Source organism: Chiroxiphia lanceolata, chromosome 1 (assembly GCF_009829145.1).
Source record: "Chiroxiphia lanceolata isolate bChiLan1 chromosome 1, bChiLan1.pri, whole genome shotgun sequence".
Taxonomy (NCBI): Eukaryota; Metazoa; Chordata; class Aves; order Passeriformes; family Pipridae; genus Chiroxiphia; species Chiroxiphia lanceolata.
Genome location: NC_045637.1, coordinates 120,274,315 through 120,298,334, shown reverse-complemented (window position 1 = coordinate 120,298,334; position 24,020 = coordinate 120,274,315). Strand labels below are relative to the sequence as shown.

General features: G+C 38.6%; 1 protein-coding gene across 3 annotated transcripts in view; it reads right to left on the bottom strand.

Annotated features, from left to right (window-relative positions):
- Positions 1–24,020, bottom strand: part of SCRN1 (secernin 1) — a 39,578-nt gene that overhangs the window by 14,382 nt on the left and 1,176 nt on the right. For all 3 annotated transcript variants that reach the window (XR_004359058.1, XM_032699130.1, XM_032699135.1), the window contains exons 2-3: positions 14,000–14,159; positions 3,316–3,497 (exon numbers count right to left, since the gene is read on the bottom strand). Coding sequence is in view for 2 of the 3 variants with exons in the window: in XM_032699130.1 (XP_032555021.1) it covers positions 3,316–3,497; positions 14,000–14,158 (341 nt within the window). In the remaining variant the exon portion in view is untranslated. The remainder of the gene's footprint in view (positions 1–3,315; positions 3,498–13,999; positions 14,160–24,020) is intronic.

Here is a 24,020-nt window from a genome sequence, read left to right as displayed (position 1 = left end):
AAAATTAAGACAAAAATGCAAAAATAAGGATGTATTTTACAGGTTTCTTCATATATACCTTTTGTATGATAATCCTATCCTATTCTAACTGTATAAGCATAAGCAAAACACAAATTCTTCATATGAATGTACTTCCCTAAGTAAACAGATGCTTTATAGAGGCAATTGTGCCTTAAAAAAAAAACAACCAAAACTGCAGCCACACTAGGAAGAATATCTGAAGAATACCCTCATAAGCTAACCAGTGCAGAAATAGTGGTACAGTTTTCAAAGACCAGCTTTTGATTAAATCCCTAGAAAATAAAAGTTCCTTAGGAATTTGTGCTGTAACATGTCTTCTCTCATTTTTTCCTGCCAGTTGTGACTAGGTTCATGTTCTCCATTTAGATTAACTGGGATGGGGATCAGCCTGCATGGAATAAGACCAATTTCTAACCCTGAAGTCAATCATACAAACTTTATTAATTTCTTAAGAATCATTCAAGTGTTCTGACACTCTGTGATACTCTATCAAGCTACAACTCTGTAAAAATCAGTCTTAATCTTCAGATACAGCAGTATACTAGGTAACACAGAGTTTTCAGTCACTAAGCCAGCAGCCAGTTGGTAACTAAAACCCTTGTGAAGCACATCTTTACTGATGTCCATTGTGATCCTTATTGAAAAAATCCTTTGTCTATAAGGTTACAGGATTAATTTTCAATTTCCTATTTCAACAACGAAATGTGCTGACTTCAGAATTGTACTACCCTGTACTACCTCTGGCCTGTTCAACATCATGTTCTCTCACAACACCCACCTACAGCCTTTGCCCATGTTGGCTGGATTTTAAATCCAACTGAAAAGTGGCAATTTCAGATGAGTTCAAAGAGAAAGGAAGTCTCTCCTATGAAAAAGAATAATCCCTCCAAGAGAATGTAGAAGCGAATTCTGAGGGGAGCCTGAGCATTCAAGCAAACTTTGATTCTACTACCTGAATGACATTCCTGTGTTGACAACTCTTATGTGTGCTCTAAAGAACATCTTTCAGAGTATGAAGTTTTTAGTTTCTTTTGCAAGCAGCCAGTCCTATGCAGACACAGAATGTCAGTCTTCATGCTTCAGCTAAGATCTGACAGAGATGTACAAGTCCAACATATACATAGGTGTGAGAAAAAAACTGTCCAGCAGATATGTGCATTTCTTAATTAGGCTTCAAATGCCTGTATATTTTTATTCCAAGAAACCCAGTGCAATAGAATTAGTCTGTTCTGCAGGTGGGTAAAAAGAAGCAGAACTGGTGCCAGCTGCTTCACTGCAGCCTACTTGAGACTGATTTTGTACTCAATGGCTCTCTATTTGATGAGGTGACATGAAATAGATAAGCTTAATGCAACTGGCCAAGCCTTCATGGTAAGAAAAAGAATCACTTTAGCTGAAACAAGCACCAGACGGTAGCCTGCAACACATCTCTAGTTCTCCTTGCCTGAAGCACACTCTCTCTGCATTTGAGCTACAGAGAATTTCTTCTGCAGGTAAGAAGAAAGAGAGGGAGGGTAATATCTACAGGAGTGTAATATCTACAGGTGATGATTACTTATTGTTTATTACCAGTGCCTCCTTATTTTGATATCTCCTGATTTGCTAGTGTGGGTAAATCTAGAGCTGCTGGATAACATATATTTGAATGTTAAACAGTAATTTGAGACTGAAATAACTGACAAAAATAAGCAGAACTCTACATTTAAACCAATGGTTTGTCAAAAGTTTCAAAAGCATGGTAGTAGAAGAGAAAAAAACAAAGGTGGAGCTTGGAAAGCCATCTAATATATCCCTTTCCTTGACAAAAGCTTGTCCTATATTTTCTGAAAAGAGCCCTCAAGTCTATTCAGTCTCCCTTGATGCAATCAAATTCACTAATCTGCCCAGGTACAGCTTCACCACAGATTCCTTCAGTAAGAGACCTCAGAGAAAATACCAAAGTGAAACATAACAAATTCCCTCATTATTTTCTCACTGGTCAGATTCTATAAATCTCTGATAATATTTTCCACTTTCACTGCATTCTCTACAACTGGCTCATATTCCTCTTGATTTATGGTAGCTGGAACCACATGTATTTCTGCAGAGACATCATTACAGAACATTTACAGTCGAACTTTCAGACAGCTATACACCTAACAACAATTTCTTCTAACTCATGATTCCCAGCTTGCTTACGAGAATAACTTCTAAGGTTTTAATGTCCTCTTAAAAGTCAAGGTATTTCCTGTCCTTTATCAATAAAATCTGTTAACTCACTGCAGGAATAAAGTAGAATGGTATGACAAGGTTTTTCTTGACTACCAGTTATTACTGTGCATTTATCAACTCCTTGATATTTAAGTGAGTTTTTTCCCCTTCAGGAACTAAGGTTAAGCTGGGCTATAACAACTCTTTTAAACTATGTGAAGTATAGCCACAGCATTTAACTTTTTCCAGTCATCCAGAACCTCTCCCATTTTTCACTAGTTGTCAAGAAAAACGAGAAGTCACCTGAAATTGTTTCACCCTGCTCATTAAGTACCCTAGGGCAAATTCCAGCAGGACCAGTAGGTCTAACAATGATTCACTTAAATATGCAGCTGTTGTCACGTCTTTAACTAAACTGAGTCCATTTGTTTCTTTTCTCTTTGTAATAAGTTCACGCCATACTCTCTCTTCTTTCATTTTCAACTTCCTTCCCCCACCCAAGTCTCCTTTAAATTCCCTTCACTACAAGATCAGCATGCAGGCTGAGCCTTACAGTGCAGAACAAGCCTTTCAGGCAGACAGCCTTCAATGAACAAACTCACAGGAGTTTGTTTGCCAGCATTTAAATAAGGGCAATGGTTTGCATTGGAATGCATGGGCTGAAGTAAGGCATAGTAGTTTGTTTATGCCTACAGTTGGCTATAAGCCCAGAATAAGCTTTTTAGGTCAGAGTAGGCTGTTGTAATGTGGGGGGAAATGAAGGGCACACCAGCAATCTGATATTACAAATTGGTTAGTAGTTCCTTACTAACAACGTAATCAAATCTCTTATCCTGTCAGAATAGCCACTGCTAGACTGTAGGGTACGTAGACAAGGTAGAGTGAGTGAACCCACAATAGACTGGTACATCCTTGGTAGCTAAATTCAGATTGCAGGTGTTTTAAGTGTTAATTCAACTGTGTCTGGAGCTCTGCCTAGGCAGGTCTCCTCCTATGCTGTTTTAAAATCTCCTCGTGCCAACACCACAAAGCTGTTACCTGGTACCATCGTCGTCTAAACCTCTGGTGTTTGAAAGGCTGGTCACAGCTTGACAAGCCACCCACCTTACAAGATCCATGCCAAGCAAGGCTTCGGATTCAGAAGCTGGTTCTCTGGTCACAACGGCTTCATTAGCTACACAGACTCCGTGCTCGTTAGCTCCCATTTCTGCCCCCCAAAGCCAGGAGGGCCTGCTCAGCACAACAGCATGAGTCTTCGGCACCTGCTCAATCTCAATATATGTGCACTGCAGGGACACAGGAAAAGAAGAGGTCAAACAATTGCAAATACTTTATCTAGTGTTGTGGCTGAAATAACACAAGACTTCAATGTACAGACAGGACGCACGTTATTTAAAAAGTTCACATTTTGTGAATGAACAAGGAACTTTTTTAAACAACATTTAAGTGTCATGTTTGAGCCTTTACATCCTTATGTTGCGTAAGTCTGGAAAAAATACATCTGTCTCGATGCTTGCAGGTTGCAAAGAATCAAGCAGAACCCAAGTGCTAGAATCATTGGAAGGCAGGAGGAGGCTGTACTGCTACATTAATGAAACACAGATCATGTTTGTACATAGTAACAACAACAAACCGTTCTACCACTTCACCTGAGCCCAGTCTCCAGTATTTAATTAAGTACATAGTTTAACAATGGTAACTGGACAAAATACATTAGAAGGCTTCCCCCTCTCCCTTGCTGCCTCCCCAGCAGCTGTCCTCAAGACAGAGACAACTGCAGAAAGAGAGGAGAAGAAAGGTCTTGAAAAGATTCAGTGGCATGCTTTGATAAACAGTCATAGAAATAAAACACAGGCATTGTTGTTGCTTAAACTCATGTTTGTGCTATTTTAAATGGCCCACTGTAATCGGATGTTTGTGGATGTACTCTGACAAGTCAAAACTAAAAAGGAAAGCTGCAGAGAAGTCAATGAAACTGCAAGGAAGGAATTATATGTTATCTTTCTTTTACTTTTCCCTTGCCCGAGGACTTCAAATCAAGCACTGTTTTACCAAACAGCATGGATTAGAGCTTGAGCCATCATTACATCACTGGCTTGTGCAAACCAAAGGAATGGGCTTAACATTTTACTACTGAATTCACATCAAGTTTTTCAAAGATCAAACTCCACAGAATTTTCTTGTGAGGAAAGTGAAGTTGTCTGAGGTATTTATGAGACAGCTCTTAGTGTCCAGCACTCCTGTTGTAACATCTTCCATGCAGGAAGTAATCTGCAACATTTTTCCAGAAGAATATCTGATCAGAAATATTAAAGTAAGCAGGATCATCAGAATGGACTTGTGGACTAAAAGTTGTTAGCCTTGTTTCCCTTGCTGGGTCTACATTAACACCTAAAGCCAAAGAAATCAGTCCAAAATGATGAGCAGTGAGAAGCTACAGTTTTTCTCCTAGCCTGTCTTTCCCCCTTTAAGGATTACACAGCACGAGCATCTTCATCCTCCAGTTTGAGCAATGATTTTTACAGTAATAGTTAGTCTAATATGCAATTAAAATGCATAGCAGACCATCTTTGATCAGAAATGGCATTTTCAGAGTCCTTCACTCTGACTATGCAAGAGGGACACAAGAAATGAGCTTGCCACCTTCATTAGGAAATGCATGCAAATAGTCAAACTGTCACCTTACTATAAAACCAGGCAAATTATATGTGAAATAAGAGAATGATTTCTCATAGAGGATATACATGATGATTTAAAAAAGAAAAAAAAAAAAAGAAGGAGCAGAAAAGTCTTTCCTCTTTCATTATAAGGAATAAAAAGAGTATAGGGACATGTTTCCCTTTTCTGCTGTGTGCTTAATTTTAATTTATGGTTTAGGCAATAAGATCCTGTCAGGAACGAACTTACTGTATTTGTTAGAGAAAATCCTTAATACAGGGGCCAGGAGCTAAAATTTGACTAATGAAAACACTTTTTACAGTTCACCCTTTGCTTTATTGTGTAACCAAGACATGCCAGAACAGATATTCCTTACCAAAACTCCCCCTTCTCCATTTGAGCTGTCAGCAAACAAATCTCATTTTTGACATTCTGTGCAATTTTATTTCAGTGCTTCAGGTCAGTGCTGTTTGGATAAGCACTTAATGCATGTGGGTGAACAGATAATAACTGTATTTGCTGGATGTGCAAAGGAGGAGCTTCAGCAGCCACAAAAGATTACATGTGAAAACATGACCAGAGCAGCTGTCAGGTGACAGGTCTGCAGCCAAGACAGACACCAACCCCTGTACAGTGCAAGCCTTGGCCCCCACATCTCAAGGGTGGTCAGCCAGCTGGAGCCATCCTGCAGAGCCATCCAGGACATCAACCTTCTCAGTTCCACAGCAGAAATCAAAAATTGTGACAGTGTGGAGGAGACTTCAGTACTCCATAAACCCACACTTGCATAGCATTCTCTGGCTGAATAACTCCATTATACAAGCTTGCTTACACCAACTCTTTGATTTTCTAGAAGAAAAAATTATGATAGCACTCTGAAAAGTGATAGTTAGGCTAAAAAAAGTGCTGAATGCCTTTCCTCTGCAAAACATATTCTGGCTATCCTTGCAACCAAACACTTATTACTTGGCACCTCAATCAAAGCAGCATTTCCAAAGCTGCTATTCATTGCAAAGATTTTATTGTCAGTGGTAGCAGCTGAGAAAAGGGAAAGAAGAAATTGTTTGTTCCTACTTGATGAATCTAGAGCATTTCGAAAAAAAAAATGTGGTTTTGCTATGTAACTATGTAATCAGAGCCCAGGAAACATACAGAGGCACCTCTACACAACTCAGAATATAGCTGTCATCTTCTATATTGCTTCATTACATCCTTTAACACACAAAAAAAAGCAAGCATGGACCATATTTTCACACTACATTCAGTTTCCACACAATAACTTAGGTACATAGTGTTCAAGCCTTATTTATATAAATTGTCTCAGAAGATCTAAATAACAGAAAAAATGTATTCCAACCTGCCAGCAGCTGACAAGTCTTATGAAACTACTGATTCTTATTTGTTTGCCATGGTTATTGACATTGCTGAATAAGCCTTGATGAGATGTCACCTTCCCATTAGAATTATTTACTCCAGTAAGTATAAAAGTAGGCACTCAATAGGATTGAGGTATTAAGGCAGGCATTTTGTTCATATTTGTTAATAGTAGGTATGAACTTTTAAAAAAAAACAGGGTCCAGATTATAAAAAGGGTCCAGAAAATAGATTATTAATTTTAAACATAAACCTCTCACTTCGTAATTTCACCATCCCCCCTTAAAAAAACATCAGAAAACTGTCTTCCAGGACCCAAGAGGAATGGGGCTATCCACTTATAGCCAAGACACATCAGTAATAAAGGTAAGTCAACCAGAGCCAGACACTCGGTTTGCAGCACAGCAAACCACTGCTACTTGTTCCACAGAAATCAGAACATACCCTTAAACCAGCTCAGGCACGAAAGGAAACAGGGGGGAAAGACAACACTAACTACCAAAAAAAACCCTCACTGACCACTAGATCTCTAGAAATAGGAGCTCAGATGATGACAGGATTTCAAAAGCGAGCACAAACTCCAACCTCCCTGTCTCCTCTCCTGCACCCCACAGATCTGGCAAATCCCTCCACAGCACAAGAGCAAAAGCAGCCTGTTCTATTGAGATCTGTGCCAAAGTAGGCAATACAAATGAAACAGACATAAGGTACTGCTGTGATCCTGCTTGCCACCAACCCTGTCTTTAAAATTCCTGAAGTGTCCAGCCTCAGCATTTCCTAACACTAATATTTTTCTTTGAGTATGAATGCTAAAAACAGAAGAATACTAACAAATTTGGTGGCAAAGGCTCCATTGAGTGAATGGTGTCAGGCTCCATTGATTTTCTAGAACTCCAGTCTGGAAAGCAGCATAACTGGCATCATGCCCTGTGACAGTAATTCCCATTAGGAAATATAAAAGTAAAGAACAGAGACTTCACATACAAGAGATGAAGACAACAACTTTAAAGAAAATTGACCAGGCTGGAAACTAATGATATTTATTTCATTTACAGAATCAAGAAGACAATCTTATCAAGGCAATTCTAAGAATAGCACAAGGCACAAATGTATCTCGCACTCTTGCTTGGGCATGTAGATAGGTTGGAGGTATTCCAAAAACAGACACGACAGTCATAAGCACAAGAGATTTCTTCTTTCATTAATGAAAAGAAGCTATTGTGCAGTTTCTACTGTACTCAGGCTGCAGAAGCCCAATTCCTAGCACTGTCAGTCAGGTCATTATGAAATATCAATGAAATCACATAGGCTTCAGTCCTGGATAACAAAGGCAATAGTCAGGGAATGCTTTAGAAAGAAATGATCTTTTACTGAAAAAGGGCCTTAAGATTCCAGATTACAGAAGAGATCCCACCCCACCCCCTCCCCCGCCATCAAATCCAGGCTCTAAATTGGCATTAACTCTTTGCTTAACTACTTCCAGCACTGCTGTACCATAGCACATATTTGAAAATAGGCAAAATATCTGTACCATTGTAGCAACTCAGTAAACTGCATCATGGTTGCTTTCAACCCCTTCCAAAAGAGGGATGGAAAAAACGTGATGAGGCAGTCTCACAGCCTGCTGCCTCCCTGGCCATCAAGACATTGAGACTGACAGCCTCCTTGGAACTGTCTAGAGAGGTGATTCCACAGGTAACATGGGCTACCTGGGCTCTCCCATCACGGCGAAATGGAAACCTGGAAAGGTAGAACATGGTTGTTCATAAAAGCACTTCGAACCATCTTGTGTGGATGTGCCTCACAGTGCACTTTACTGACAATTCTTTTGCTGCTTATTTACAGGAACAAATTTAGTAGAGCTCAAAGGAATGGTAATAACTGTTCTCTGGAAAGGGAAATATGCAAGCAGTAGAACACACCACAAAAGATGTGGTTAGCCAATGCTGCTACCACTGCTTGCTTATGCTCAAAGCAGAACTAAGTATAAAGTCATCCACATGTCTTCCACTCTACAACACCAATTAAACATGGCCATGACATCTTCTGCTAGCAGTGAAACTTGTGCCACCATGGAGGGGACAGCCATACACCAGGATAAATCCAGCCTGGGTACATCTTGAGCAGCCAGCCCTAGTTCTAGCGCTCATGGAAGTCAAATCAGAATGATGAATATAAGTCTTTCCAGCATTAGGATGAATCCTCAGGTATTCATCTTTCTGAAACACACACTAGTACTTGTATCCTCATGTTGTAGCCAGATATAAACAGTATTAACTAACTGTACAAATACAGAAAAAAGCCTATTTCTGACACAATGCCTCTTTCTTCTTCATGTTAAGAAGGTTTTTTCCCTAGTGCACTTTACATACACTTCGTACTTGCATATTGTTCCTAGATGTCTGTATTCACTGTAACCAATAACTGTAAAATTTGAATCTGTGTGCCTCTGATCCATAGCAGTGTGTAGGGTAGATAGATTTTATTCTAGAAAAGAAAAATAATTAGAGAAGTTGGAAAAAGCCAAACAGTTCCCCTGTCAAAAAGCAGAACTATCTGCACCCTCTGACCTACTCTATAAAGCTATCAGGGAGCCTCAGGCATATGAGCCACAGTATGGAAACATGCTCAGCAAAATGAAATATAAAAATCTCCAAACAAATCAAACACCACAAAGTGCAGCAAGGCATCCAAGGCTGAGAACACTCTGGTGGCACTATATGTCAGAGTTGATTTAGCAGTCAAGAATTTACCTCTTGTTTTTTAAGATACAAATCTAGCAGTCTCCTGGATGATGAGCAAAAGTAAAACTGAAATAGGGATGAAGCTTATTAATTTAATGTTTTAAAACAGTTAGAAACAGATTTCAAACAAGCCACAAAAAGCCTATCACAGAGATATCCTTGGAACTCTCAGATATCCTAGGCATTTGAACTACCTGCTCACACATCTGTTTTGACACAAGTAAATGGTTTGGTTCAAAATGGGAGAGTTGGCAGTTTTTTGCCCCACACAATTCTAGCACTCTCACTCCTTTTCCTCTCTGCTACAATAGAAAAAAAATTAAAGAGATTAAGAACAAAAAAAAAAAACCATAGTTCAAGCTAACCAGTTTTGCTCTGGTAGCAGAAGAGAGCAAATAAGCAGCACTCCAACAGTAAAAACAGGCTTTGAGAGAGCAGGAACATCCAAGAGATTATTCCTTCTACCTCTGAAATGCTGCCAGCTTGTGCTTGCGTTACAAAGCAAAGTCAAACACATTAGTTTAAAGGCCAGTGGACTGCAATGGAGTAGAAGAGAGAAAAAGCTCACATTAGCCAAGCAATAGACTGCTGAAGGCAGCAACCAGTTTCTTTCATTAGTTGCTGTCTGCCGGCATAGTGCATCTCTTCTATCTCTGTACAAAGTCTAAGGGTTAGCTTAAACAAGGTGGCTTGAGGTAAGCCATCTGTCTGCATGTGCATGAGCTAGGCTGCCTACCAGCTAGTCATCAGGTCTCAGCTGAGAGGCAAGAAATGCAGCTTCCTAAACTACCTCTGAAATGTAGCCTTTAGAATACAATCCTTTTTTTAATCTAAATACAGTAAACCAAAATTTTCATCATAGGCACAAACACTGCTGTGCTTCATCAAGGTTTCCTGCCAGTCAGCACTTACCTGTGGAAGTATCACTGGGGGTGGAGGTGCCTGGGTTCCAGTTCACATGTGCAGCAACATGACTGTAAGTTTGGCACTGCTAGTATAACCTGGAGGTTTCCCAAAGAGCAAATTCTCAGTAAATTCAGCTGCTGTTTGGCTTCTGTTACCAGATTCTGAACACCTTAGCCCATGATATAATGCAGATATACCAAGAACTAGACTGCAGCACTGGCATGATGCCTGGTGATTACGTTACAAACACCAGAATTAAGATACCTCCAGGTAACACAAAGCCAACTTTAATACAGTCAAAGTCTGCTTTCCAAGCTTTATACCTATCTTACAACACCAGAGATCCCTCAGTTGCCTTCAGGTGAGTTTTTATGTCTGCAGTCCTCAGATCAATGTACAGCAAAAAATCTTACTGCTCCTCTGAAAACTCAGAGCAAGGGGAGCTGGGATGGTATCCGTAAAAAAACCCAACCAAACAAAAAACAAACAAACAAACAAAAACAACAAGAGAAAACAAAAGAACAACTAAGTATGCCATGAACTTTTAGAGAACACAAAATTCCTCCCACCTCACAAAGGGTTGGCTTTAAGCCCAGAAGTGTGTTTAATAGCAACACATTACAAAAATTTTGCACATTCCACGGTTTTACAGACTTTTTGTAGACTACCCTATTTTCCCCCTTTCACTCCTCCATAAGAAGTTGCATACTGTTAAGATAAAAGAGCTTTTACAGCTCTGTAGTGAAGCAAGAAAGTATGACTATTTTCAAATCATGAATATAAGGTCAAGTTAGAAGAAAAACAGGTGAACCTAAAAGAAAAAAATATCCACGTGGAAAATTCATCTATTAAAAGGTCATCCAGCCAAGACTTCTTCCAAGAAAGAAAACCTCAGCAAGGAGAAGGTTATTAGAGAACAAGAGAAATCTAGTCAGTAAAGTCTACCCCAAAAATAAGACAGAGGGACTTGCATCTTAAAACTAATACAACACAAATTCTTACTAATGCATGATAAATTCTTAAAATCCACACCTGGGAAAAAAAAAATAGAGTGCACTCTTTCAAAAAAGGACCTTATTTATGTTTAAGAGAACAATATTTCACCTGTACATACAAATTCACTAGACCGATCACTACAGCAAGGAAGAGGGCTGATCAGCATCTGCCACTGCAAAATTACAATGCAAGACAAGAACAAACTTTTGAGAAAGTTGACACACACATGCACAGAACAGACCTTCATGAAAAGCCTCATTGTTCGGGGTCTTGGGAACCTGCTGACATGGAGGGAAGGAATTATGTTGATGAGCTAGCTGCAGGGTTACTTGTCTGGTAGATTGAGCCGCAAAGATCAAGCTGAAAATAACTTGCAGTATTCACTGAATTCCCTTGTGGCCCTGCCACAAACTAGTTGATAGCTGTATAGCATAGCCCGCCTGGTTCCTTCATGGCAACAATCTCACTGAATTACTGTGCCATTTTTGGTTACATTGTGCATTATCACATTTGCAAACGTGAGCAGTACAGAGATAAACAGGATACAGACTTTCCGAGAGAGTCTTGTAGAACAACCCATATTGTCAACCACCTCTGAAGTGACAGTCACAGACAAGTAATCAAAATTTGATACACACTGCAAAGAACAGAATATAATGAAAAATAAGTCCACCATCACTGTCCAGTGAAGGTTAAGAAACCAATGCAAATCTACAATACGGAATGGAGATTAAAGCTGTTCATTTGGAAAAAATATGCTAGGATGGATGAGAGAAAAAATTTAGCGAGAGGCCCAAGGGATTACTGACTTTGAAAAACCACAGCATTGAAATGGATCAACCATGTTTTTCCATTTGCAAAATATCATACATTTGGTTTCTCAGACCTGTTTAATTAGTTTTATAAAATGCGAGGGAAGAAAACCTGCAGCAAAAAACCCCTCCACCCGATGATAACTGAACTGTTGGCAGTTTTCAGTGTTTTAATGAACAAAGTAATAATCCTGACTATGTCATGTAGAAGCTCTGACACTCCTCTCCATGCTCCCTAACAGCTAATTACCTCTGACAATTTGCTTCAAAGGTGGATAGTGTTGCATGCCTGCTACTTAAAAAACATGGAGCAGTTGAATTCAAGCCATTCCTTAATGCTTTTCTTAACTTTTAGAGGTATCACTCACTACCAGTAGACAAGGACTGTGCAAAGCTACTAGACAGCCTTTAAACCCAATAAAACAATTAAAATCCGTATTGTGTTTTAACCAGCTTATTCTACTCAAAGTATGCCTGAGTGAAAAAAATACATTAACAATACTTAGTGCTGAGTGTGATGAATATGTAGTGATAAGCGATTGCTTGCACTACTCTCAGGGCAAGTGATGATGTTTTTATTCTGTGTTGGGAGGAAACAGGAAGTATTTTGGTAAACATCTGGAACCTGTATGTTTCTGTACACGATTGTACTTGCAAAACCTCAGGCTAGCTAATGAAGAATTAAATAAATTAAATAAATTAAATAAAGACTAGCCGAGGCCAAAGTATCCATTAATTAGGACTTGAGCCACTACTTTAAAAAAAAAATAAATAAATAAAAATCGGCCCCCTCCAGTTCCTCACCTAAAAGTGCATCTACACCACACTGCAACAAACTTTACCTTCCTTTAAAAAACCCCAATATTTCACTATTTAAGGAAAATGCTTGCAGATATTAGTTCTACAAACTGTGGTGTGCTAGGAAAAGGAATTACACTCTCCGCTTCTAAAAAGTTGGCAAAAAAGTTGAGTTTCTGCCTGAATTCTCTCTTGGACAGGGAAGTGGATTTCTTTATATCCAAAACTAAGCCATTTAATAATCCATGAGTTCTACTAGATGTTAGTAGCAAAAAGAATCAAGAGAACATTAACTGTTAGAAAGAGGAGCACCATACCCTCTGAAGTTCAAAAGTCATCCCACTTGAAAAACAGAATTAAAACTGGCACTGGTCTTAGGATATCTTCTGAGGAAGCAGCAACTAGATCCATAAAGGACCTGTTTGGATGAGAGACACCAGCCTGGTACAGAACACTTCATATCCTCAGCCTTCTGCACAGCCACAGAGACAGGAGGAAGCTTAATGCAGCAAACATTACAGCTCCTGCTTTCCCAGTTGCCTGCCAAAGCAAGAACTTGTGGACTCTAGAAGCTCCTGACAGTGCAGATGAGGCTCGTGTCCTCTGCTAAAATGACTACCCACACAGATCCTTGTCTTTCCTTCTGGTGCCTCAGCCTCTTCATTCCACCTTCACTTCACACTTTTTCCTCTTCCTGTCCTCTTGTTTCATTTGTTCCCTTGCTTCTCTTGCTTCTCCCTTGCTTCTCTTCCACATCTGCTTATCCCTTCATTTCTCCTGTCATTAAAGTGAGGCTGCAGTTACAGACTATAATTAAAATTACTTCCAGCAGGGTCCCTTTCAACCTGCACCCAGCATCAGCATCCAGCTTCAGGACTCCACATCCAGCCGGGACTCAGAGAGAAGCCACAGCATTGAAAACTGACCATGATGCAGGTGTCTCAGCTGCAGAATATGTCATCAAAGCCAACTACACAAGAGTTATGTTTGGCTTACAACCTTATGCTTTTGTTTTCTCCTCTCACACTCCCTTATTAGAGTGCAAGCTCTTTGAGGCAGAGATTTTTGGCTGCCCATTTAGCAGCACGTCTAAGGTAGCCAAACCCCATTACAACTGTCAAACAACAACCATGAATCAGAATAATTCTTATGGGAAGTGACAAACTTTGAAAATTGGCTTCTAGATCCACTTAGCCAGGATATTTTTCCTTTAAAAGGAAAAAGTAATCAGTAGACTACTTGGGGCAGGAATCTGAGATTTGAACAATTTCTCCTGTCTGCTGGAAAAAGTACAGATCATAGATTTTTCTGCAATTAAACAAAAAAGTTACATTCTGAATTTCATTTTCAGGACTTTTAAAAAAATCTTGTCTCTTTTCCATTCTAGAGGTTTGAGTGAAGTGAGCAAGGACTCCACAGTCTGACAAGAAAACAAGACAACATTCATTTCTTCCAAAAGAAGTCTTTTCTCACAGTTTGGATGTAACAATTCACCCTTACCTCAACTTTGCTTCCTGGCTCATGATCTGCGGCAGCAAAATAGACCACCTCCTGTACTTCATCCCTAGGCCGTGCAGAATTCTTTCCAAATACCACAAGCCCATCTTTAGAACATGGGGGGAAGGCTACAAAACAGTAACTTGGAGGAGCTGCAGCCATCCTGAAAAGGAAAGAAAGCATAAACAAACAAAATTAGTGTTTTTTTAATTCATAATTGTATACATTGGAGAATCACTCGGTCTACTGCTACTAATTGTAACTAAGAAGGAATGCATTCCCTCTATCAGTTGATTGTCCAATGATAATGGAAGAATAGGTCAGCTCAGAGGAAGCTTATCTGAATTTAATTTAAAAAAATATAATAATTTTCATCATTTTTCACCCAAGTCTTTTGAAGGCATAAAGAACAGGAAGAAAGGCAAGATAACTGTACCTTAATGCGTCTACTTAGTCCCCACAGAAAGAAGATACTCTGCATCAGAGCTGTTCAGGAACATATGACCTAGATGTATTCTGCTGACTCAGACAAGTGCAGAGACACAGAATAATTTTAAATAATTTACTTTCTCTGCTCCCATGCACTTTAATGTTTTAAAAAAGGAAAGAGAAAATATGTTTGAGGGATTCCTAAGAGAGGACAGTCATGTAACTGGAAACAGAAAAAGATATAGCATAATTGAAAAACTGTCTGAAAATTAATCTACTCAGATCAGAGAGACTGAAGCAGTAATTGCACTTTATTTTCTCTGTGGTTTGTCTGCATTGCTGTTCTTACTCAAAGCTAATTGATTGCAGTTTATTTGTTTATGCAGGCTAATGTGAAATGTTTATATGATAATTTTAAGTGTTTGCAATGACAACATATTAATAAAAAATGTAAACTGTTTCAGGACTATGACAATACTGTAGCTGGTCTTGTGTACATTAGCATATCTGACATTTTTTCCACTGTTCAGGGAAAATTCTGGCACATATGCCTACAAAAGGAAAAGGTGAGGTGTTTATCATTTGTTAAAATAGCATTCAACACAGACGTCTGAAATTTCTTCATAGTTCTTATCACTGCGATAAAAACTCAGCCCCAAAACAAATAATTTTACTCCTCCACAATAACTTGAATAAGTAAAAATATTTGCACACATTCAGACTCCTTAGAAACTTCCTCCCCAAAGCTGCTTTTTTACCATTAACTTGCACATGCTCCAAAGCATTCAAATTGAGGTTTTGGCATTTTTTTTCCAAAGCAGTGCCATTTGAGCACATACTTCTCACAGAATAGCAGGTTGCTGATATTAAACCAGAGAAAGAATGCCTTTTGGATAAAACCTGTAATTCATAAAGTGGTAGTTGTTTGCCTGTAGACTATGAACAGGTCACACAGATGCTCAATCTTGGAAAAAAAGGTCAAGAAGATAAATGTTAACAGTGTCCTCTACCAACACAAGGTGAGGTAATGAATTGTCTGGGGAACTCACATCACCTTTCAATTTAGGTAAGATTATATACAAGAATAATCATCCAGGTGAGCTGAAAATGCATTAGGAAACAAACAAATCCCTTTTTTACAGAACAGAGTTTTGACTGCTAGGACAGGACAAGCTACTGTGAGCTGGAATGACTTCAGCTGATAAAATAGATCTGTCAGAGGACATCGACCTCCAGACATGTACTGTGCCACTAGGCACATTATTGGTTCAAGAGTTCTTGCACACAGACATGATGGAAAGCCCCAGTTTAGTTGCCACGCATCACCTGCGAGTCATCAGAGCATTTCTGATTAAACTGAAATGCAATATGTAGAGTGTTGCCCAACCCTTGTCATTAATGAAACCATTAAGTATTTTGCTATGAATTATTCCAAGTATGTACATTTATTTTGCTGTGTTGGTGATGTCAATGTAACTGCTTTCCTGCACTCTAAGAGTCCACATCTACCTTCAGGTAAGTAATCATTCAGTGCTCCAAATTTGTCTTCTGATGCATTGCCAGACCAGTTGAAATCTTGAATAACTTGCAGACTTATTGTGGATCTCACTGTTCAGACTTACTGTGGATCTCACTATTCAAAAGAAATATTTCCTTTACTCTAAACACAAGCTAAACAGATTTATTTGAAATATATTAGACAGCTGAAAGACATTAGACACCCAAGAGCCTAGAAAAAAAGGTTAAAATTATATACAGTACTCATTTTAATTAATGAATACCCAAACATATTGGCAGATAGCCTTAAAAAGATGTGAAGGGATGTTTCAACACTGTGTGACTGAATGAATATGAAGGTATGCAAGGCAGATATTTACATACCTACAGTTTGAGTAGGTAGGGAAAAGAATTAAAAGCTTGTAGGAATCTAATGCTCTACAGAGTTCTGAAATCTTCCCTGAAATAAAGAGACTCAATTGTATGTATTTGTGAGATTGTACTTTTTTTTTCCCCTTAAATATACCAACAGTTACTGAATCAAAAACAAATTGCCATTTTGGTAATGCTTTATAAGTATGAAAGTATGAGTAAGCTCCTCTATAACTAGAGTTCACTTCAATACACAGTGTATTTTGTAAGTATGAGTAAGCTCCTCTATACATAGAGTCCCCTCAACACACAGTATATTTCATACAGGGGAGTATAGAACAGTTAAACACCAAGTTGAATGTTACAACCTTATACTGAAAATGTGATTGTCATAAGAGAAGTTGGCACTGGGATCTCACATTACATTTCTAAAGAAAGAAGCCATCTAGCAGCCTACTACAGTTAAATCTACGCAGTTTGCTGGGTAGCACTTTTTCCTAGAACCTCATTTGGTTCATTTTAAATATGATAAAGATGACCATTTCTCAGATACAACCACAACCTGTATTTGTTCAGAACACTTCTGTACTTCATCTTCCTCCATCACGTAACTAAAAGTCTGTTAGCAGCCACCTATCTAAGCAGGACATTTCTACTTGGTACTTCATTTTATGTTTTTCCTTTGTTCAACCTCAGGTTTTCCTCGTTCTCATTTTCACACATTTGCCACCTCTTTGCCCTCTTACAAGGCACCATACTGACTCAATATCAAACAAACATTTTTCATCCACAGAAGGAGCAGAACACTCCTCCTTCACAGTACCTCTGATAAATCAGCCTGACTTACAAATCCACCTACTGTTGTAATTCCTACACTTTTTTCACAGAGTATTTGCTCCTCCAATGAAAGGCATTCCTGAAAACCTCAGAAAACACAGGGAATGATTGCAAACAGACCTCAAAGGACACCTTGTTGACCATTCACAAAGTTCTTTACCACAGAGCATCTTTGCATACAGGCCTGATTCTCCCAACAAACCATACCTGTAACCTGCATTCTGGTGTACACATAGGTACACCATATGTCTTGATTGCAAACTATTGTATTCAGAGGTGGGCCACTTGAAAGTTAAGAGAAACAGGCACCATACAGACCACTATAGGCTATATCCAAAATCATTCCACATATGGAAGCCCTGGAAATAGACAAAGAGCTGTACATTATGCTATTCCACTACATAACTGCTGCAGTTTCAGGGAGTTAACAGGCATCCCTCTTGGTTGACCTAGAATCACTGCAGGCATAAAGGTTGAAAAAAGAGGTGTGAGCAACAGCCACAAGGTAATACACTCCACTTGCTATCCTTTTATTTGACAAAATATACTACAGCATGTGGTCATATTTTTTTCCAGTGTCCTGTGTTCTGACACTATGAAGAGGTTTTATTTAACAAGTTCCTTTATTAAGATCTTCTCTCATTGTGAGAAATCACATTTAACAACTGACAAGCCAAATTAATTTTATGAACATATCACCACTGTTGTCAATGGTAAAACAGCTGAGTTCATAGGTACTTTGACGCAGAAAGAAAAGTAACATTCACTGGGCAATCACAGAGTCAAAAAGGTTGGAAAATACCTCCATGATCAGAGTCCGACCCTTGCGTGAACACCACCACGTCAACTAAACTATTGCACTAAGTTCTGCGTCCAGTCATTTCTTGAACACTTCCAGGAATGGTGACTCCACCACCTCCCTGGGCAGTCTGTTTCAATGCTTAACCACCCTTTCAGTGATGAAATTCTTTCTGATATCCAACTTGAACCTCCCCTGGTGCAGCCTGACACCATTTCCTCTTGTCCTATCACTGGTTGCCCGGAAAAAGAGGCCAACTCCCACCTTGCTATAACTTCCTTTCAGGTAGTTGTAGAGAGTAATCAGGTCTCCCCTGAGCCTCCTTTTCTCCAGGCTGAACACTTCCAGTTCCCTCAGCTGCTTCTCATATGACTTACTCTCTAGATCCTCCATGAGCTTCATTGCCCTTCTCTGGACAATTGTCTGGCTCCAAACATCACAATGTGAAACAATGGGGATGACAATTATCAGGGCTTTATAAATATGTCTGAACAACACTATACTCCTAAAATAGGGTGAACATGGACATGTTGTTGCCTAGCACCACCTCAGGAAAACTAACCCATACATTCTTGATAAACATACAATACTAATCTTCAGGTTGAAAATATTAAGACATGAAAAATACTCTCTGTCACAGTATGAGGACCTTAAAATTGCTGACATGTATTAAGAAGGCTCATAACTTCTAATTAGAACAATTTTTACTGTTAGAGTCAAAATTTATCCACACTCAGACTTTTAGAGTGGTCAACAAGGAATAAAATTGTTATTGTTTAAGTCTGTACGTACAGGTTGTGACATAGTCTAATGAAAGTTTCACTTAGATGTCATTTTTTACTTATTAAAAAAAAGGAACAAACAAATAATGCTGTTATAGCAACACATATGGAGGAGGACAGATTGCAGTACTCTATCCTCCCCTCATGAACATGAGTGTCAGAGGCTGAAGCCACGCTCTTAGGAGAATATAGACAGGCACAAAATAATTCAGTGTCTTTTAGAGCCTTCCCCCCTAATCCAGGAAAACTGAAATAGCTATGTATCCACAACAAAGCACTCTGAACTTAGCATGAGAGTCCAAACTAAAGAAAGGAAGATTTTCTTATTAACTTACTCTAGACTTCTTGTGGTTTGGGTATTCTTTCCAGAATAACACTGTGTACTTCTTCTCTGAAAGCTGTAATTTGGTACTGAAATAATCTTTTATAAAGCTCAAGAATCTGACTGCTACAATAAAATTACTTCTCAGAAATATAACTTTATCCTCCCATATCAAATAGATATCAACTCTTTTCAAGCCAATTAATTTTCCTTGTTTGCCAAAATACCCTGAAGACACTAAGCACAAAGTAATTACTAGTTTTACAAAGTTACAAATTATATGAAAACTGGCTTGCTGACAGTAGCTTTCACAGTTGCTGCCTTATCTATTGAGGAAAAAAATTACCAAAAATAAAGATACAGTATTATGAACTATTACGATCCCGAAGCTCTTCTAATAACTTATTGTTCAAACTTATTGTTCAATTCCAAAACTTATTTCTATAACAGTAAAACTGCTCCTGCTCTTTTCTCTCTTTTCTTTCAACAAAAGAAAAACAAAACAATAGATTTATAATGGAAATGAAGCACTCACTAGAAAGCAGTGGGTGAGGAAAAGGATTAGTGTGAGACAAAAAGGTCAAAGTAAGGGTCTGTCTTGAAATTTCACTCATGTTTACTGAACTGAACCATTATTTGCTTTTAACACTTCTTTTAATTGCTGCTCACTTAATGCCCTGCAACTTTTTCTCAAGAAAAGCTAAAGATGCCCCTAGCGCCACATATAAAAACCCTTTGGCTTTAATGCAAGTTTTTGAAATGTTAATTAGTATTTATTGTTAATCTTAATTAAGATTTACACCAAATGAAAAATTCTGAAGCAGCTATTCCTGTGCAGAGCTAGTCCTTTCCTAGCAACACACCATTTCAGACATTTTCAGTGATGGACATGTACAAACAGTTCTGCCCTTAACACACCATGCAGAAGGTTTGTTTTCTACACCAGTATAGTCTCTTGCCCAAAAATTTAATAATATCCAGTCACTGTCTTGTAGAACAATGTAATGTTACAATACTTGTAAAAGGTATTACATGAGAAGTCAGCTACCACCATTACAGCTCCTCTTCACAAGAAATCAAAGCAATGCTCAAATAGATAGTAAGGATGAAAGCTTTAGTGAGACCAAGCAGTCAGCACTGACAACAAGAAGCATTCGTGTTGGGATGAGTAGCATTCAACTGTAAAATTTGCCTTGTATTGATTTGACTCAGAAGCTGGCAAAAATTCAGCTTAATTGAGCCAAGCCTTCACCTAGGACCGTAATTGCTTCGTTCATTAATCAGCACAGCAATGCTAGCAAGCCTTCCAGCATGGATGGAACCAGGAACAACACACCTTGCTTTCATTCACCTTAGTGAGGTTCCATAGATATATCACACAAACTCATCTTTCATTTTCTATGTTTGTCTTCCAGAGTTTTGTTGGCATAACCATCAAGCTTTCTGAAGCACAGACATAACCAAAGTACAGAGTGAAGTCTAAACCTCCCTTAACTCCCAGTTTGTCAAGCACACCTATGATTGTCCTAGATAACCTGTTGTTAATGCTGGTAATAATCAACATTATGTTTTCAAGACAACATGGGTGTCCACAAAAACAAGGGTGGGAGGGTTAATGAGGTTTCATTTCAGACCTCCACAGCTGTTTGGTCAGAACACCAGTTTTATTGATCATATACCCTAACCTTTCCACCCTCACTTCCATAGTTTCTTCAAATTAAAGATGATCTTTAACAGATGTTTTAGGTACCAGAAATACAGAGGCTGCTAAACTCCTCTCCGCTAAGTTCTGAGTGCATTTTGGTTGATGACCACATTTTCTCTAAGAAAATCTTACAAACGAGATTTGAGCTGCTTTTAAAGTCCAGAGAACACATTAAGCCTTTTACGAAGACATATAATGTGTTTCTGTGTATTAAAGGATGACTTTTCCTCACTATATTTTGAGTTTTTATAAAACAGAACCCCAGCTGTGCTAACACTGCTGAACTATTTCAGTAATATTTAAAGATTTCAATAAACCTGTTTTCATAATGACCTGCAAGAAACATTTACAATAAAAAACTGAAAGGCAGCATCTGAACCAGGGTCCTCATATTTGGATCAAGACTGTCTCATCATGAAAGGAAGAATATATTCTATGGGCCATGCATGATTTATTCTCAACTCTTCCATATTTTTAATGGGGTTGCAAAAGAAAGGTCAGTGACAATTGTGAAAACTTTGTTCAGGGCTAAATTATCTGTTTTGACCCTCTCTTATAACTTTCAAATTAAGATGTTTCTTGTGCCTGAGACAAGCTTGTATTTTCCTTTACAAATCAAGCCTAGTGTCTTATGCACATAAGAGACATGTGATCTCTGCACCCTGCAGAAAAGCAATGCTTCCAGAAACAGAAATGAAAAGCAAAATTCATTCAGCTGCAAGCACAGAACAAAGACAGCAAACTGAAAGACACAATAATAATACTGTTCCCATCTTAGGAAACACTGAAAGGTTATTTTTTTTTTATTGACAATTTGGACAGTTCTAATGCATGACTTATCAGGAGAGAGAAAGGTTGCACGTATTAAGAGACTGTTCCTGAATATAAAGCACGAAACCATGCCAGATCCCTGTGTTCTTATGGTCTGGACATTTCATTATCAGACCTTAGTCAAATTGTTTGACTCTTTCCTTACTGTCAATGGATGATGACACCAACTTACCACTTAAAGGTGCCACATTCAACTTTGATTGTCTTTGTCTCTCTAAGCTGTGCCTGACAAGATATCCAAGAGGAGTTTATAAGCAGTTGAAATTTAGCAAGCCATGCTCAACTTTTTTCTTTTTTTTTTTTTTTCATTAGCTACATGCTGAAATTTTATCAATGATTCCCTCAAATGGGCAGCATCTCAAACCTTCAGTCAGAGATTTGGGATGGCTGTTTTCTCCAATAAATTTCTTTTATTTTTCAATTACAGGAAGTAGCAATTTCCTACATGGGCATAAAATCAAGTTGCACTTCAAAGGTTTCCTAAGTTGTATGCTCCTTTCAGTCATTTACCTTAATAAATGCATAATAGGCCTGGAAGGAATAGAAAAAAATTCTCTTGCTGTATGTGGGAAAATAAGGAATATTCCTGGCAAGAGCAGCCAGATTGTTTAAAACTGTCTAAAAACAGATAGTGGCCACCAAATAAGCATGCTAAAACTCTTCAGCATTTAAAGTCCTAACAAATGGTAAGACTTCAGCAGTTACAAAAGTTTGCAGTCCCTTGACCAACCATTTTAATCCTACAATACACCCTTGTCCAAGCTTTCAAAGTATGCATCTTTCAAAGACAGGATCTTATTTTTTGCCCCAAGTAATCTGAATTATGCTAATGAAAACATAGTTCTATTTAAAAACAAATCAGGGTCAGTCATCCAGAAGACAACAGGTTTCAGATTCATTTCCATCACAGGCTGTGCATACAGGGAAAATTCATTATTTATACAGACTTTTCACTGAGTGGATGTCAATGCTTTTAATTAAGTCTCCAAGCAGTCACAGAACTCTATCCCTTTTGTAGCTGATATTCCAGCCCGCAGTCTAAGGTCGTATTTGTAACACTCTCCATTTTGTAAAGCAGCAACTGTTTTCTTGCTTCTGCCACTGGGGCAGAGACCCCTGTTAGGAGCTGCTGGCATCTAAAGCATCTTTGTGCAGCACACAACTTCATAATGAGAAGTTGCTAACTGCTACATAATACTTGGGCATGTAGCTTTCGCTTTTTGTAAAGAGGCAGCACAATCTCGTTTTGTGGTTCGGTCAGGTCTTGATCACTGCACAAGAGAGGCTGTCCACCTCCACACACAGCTGGCTAATGCACACTGACTGACAGCCATTTCAAATTAGCAACATTGTTATGTTAAAAAGGGGCAAAATAAAAAGCATCAAAGTAGCTTGTTGGAAGGTTCCCTTTAGTTTTAAATACACCCTAAAACAACAGCAATGACACTTTGCAAATGGGAGGATGTAACACAGCACATTGTGTCAGAAACCAGAGACATTTGGGTACAACACAGAGAAGCAGGTCTAGGTAACAATTCTGTTTCTCAATCTGCTGAATATACAGAAAGAGAAGGCAAATACATTACAGAGACAATGTCCATAATAAAGCAAGAAATTCTTACTGGAAGATCCTAGGATAAACTAGCACACTTTTCCACACACTCAAGCTGTGCAAAGCACCCACAGTCGGTGACTTCTGAAGGAGAGGATGAAGAGCCAAATTCGGCACCCTTTAGCATACATACTGAACTCAGCAAGTGTAAATAAATGGAGCTTATGCCTTACTTTGCCAGGAAAAAAAAGTTACAGATGTCTTCCAAAATGAGAAGTTGCCATAAAATCTCAAACTCTAAGCATCAGAAATAATTCCCTGGGGAGCAAAAAACTGACTAATACTAATAAAGGATTTCCATCCACCACATTTACCTCAACATAACACCTGTCTTTTTAGACAGTCTGTGTAAGCTCCGGGACATAAGCTGCTTGGAAAAGTCCACAGCACTATGAATGGTTTAAGTTAACTTCAGTCTTGGTTTATCTCAAATCTCTGGAAGTCCTGTGTTCACAGAGATCAACTTCCTAAATATATATGACTGACGATTTGTTTCAAGATTTCTTTTTGTTTGGTTGGAAAATTCGGAGTGCATGCTATGAACAAACCAGTGTGCTTGGAGGTGCCTTAAATCCCTAATTCTAAAGCAGCTTTGAGAGCAATAGCTGAAACAGTAATAGCCTACAACCAAATGAGTCAGTCACTTCTCACAAGTTCATGTATTTATTATCTTCTAAACTAGTGAGTATATTTAGCATTAGACAATTCACATCACAGAATTGACCAAGTGTATTGCAGCACAACTGCATCTCTGGGATTATTAAAGTTTCATATCTTACAGGCATGGATGGCTTTCAGAGGGTTAGATTTATGCATAAGTGCACTCATAGGATCAAGA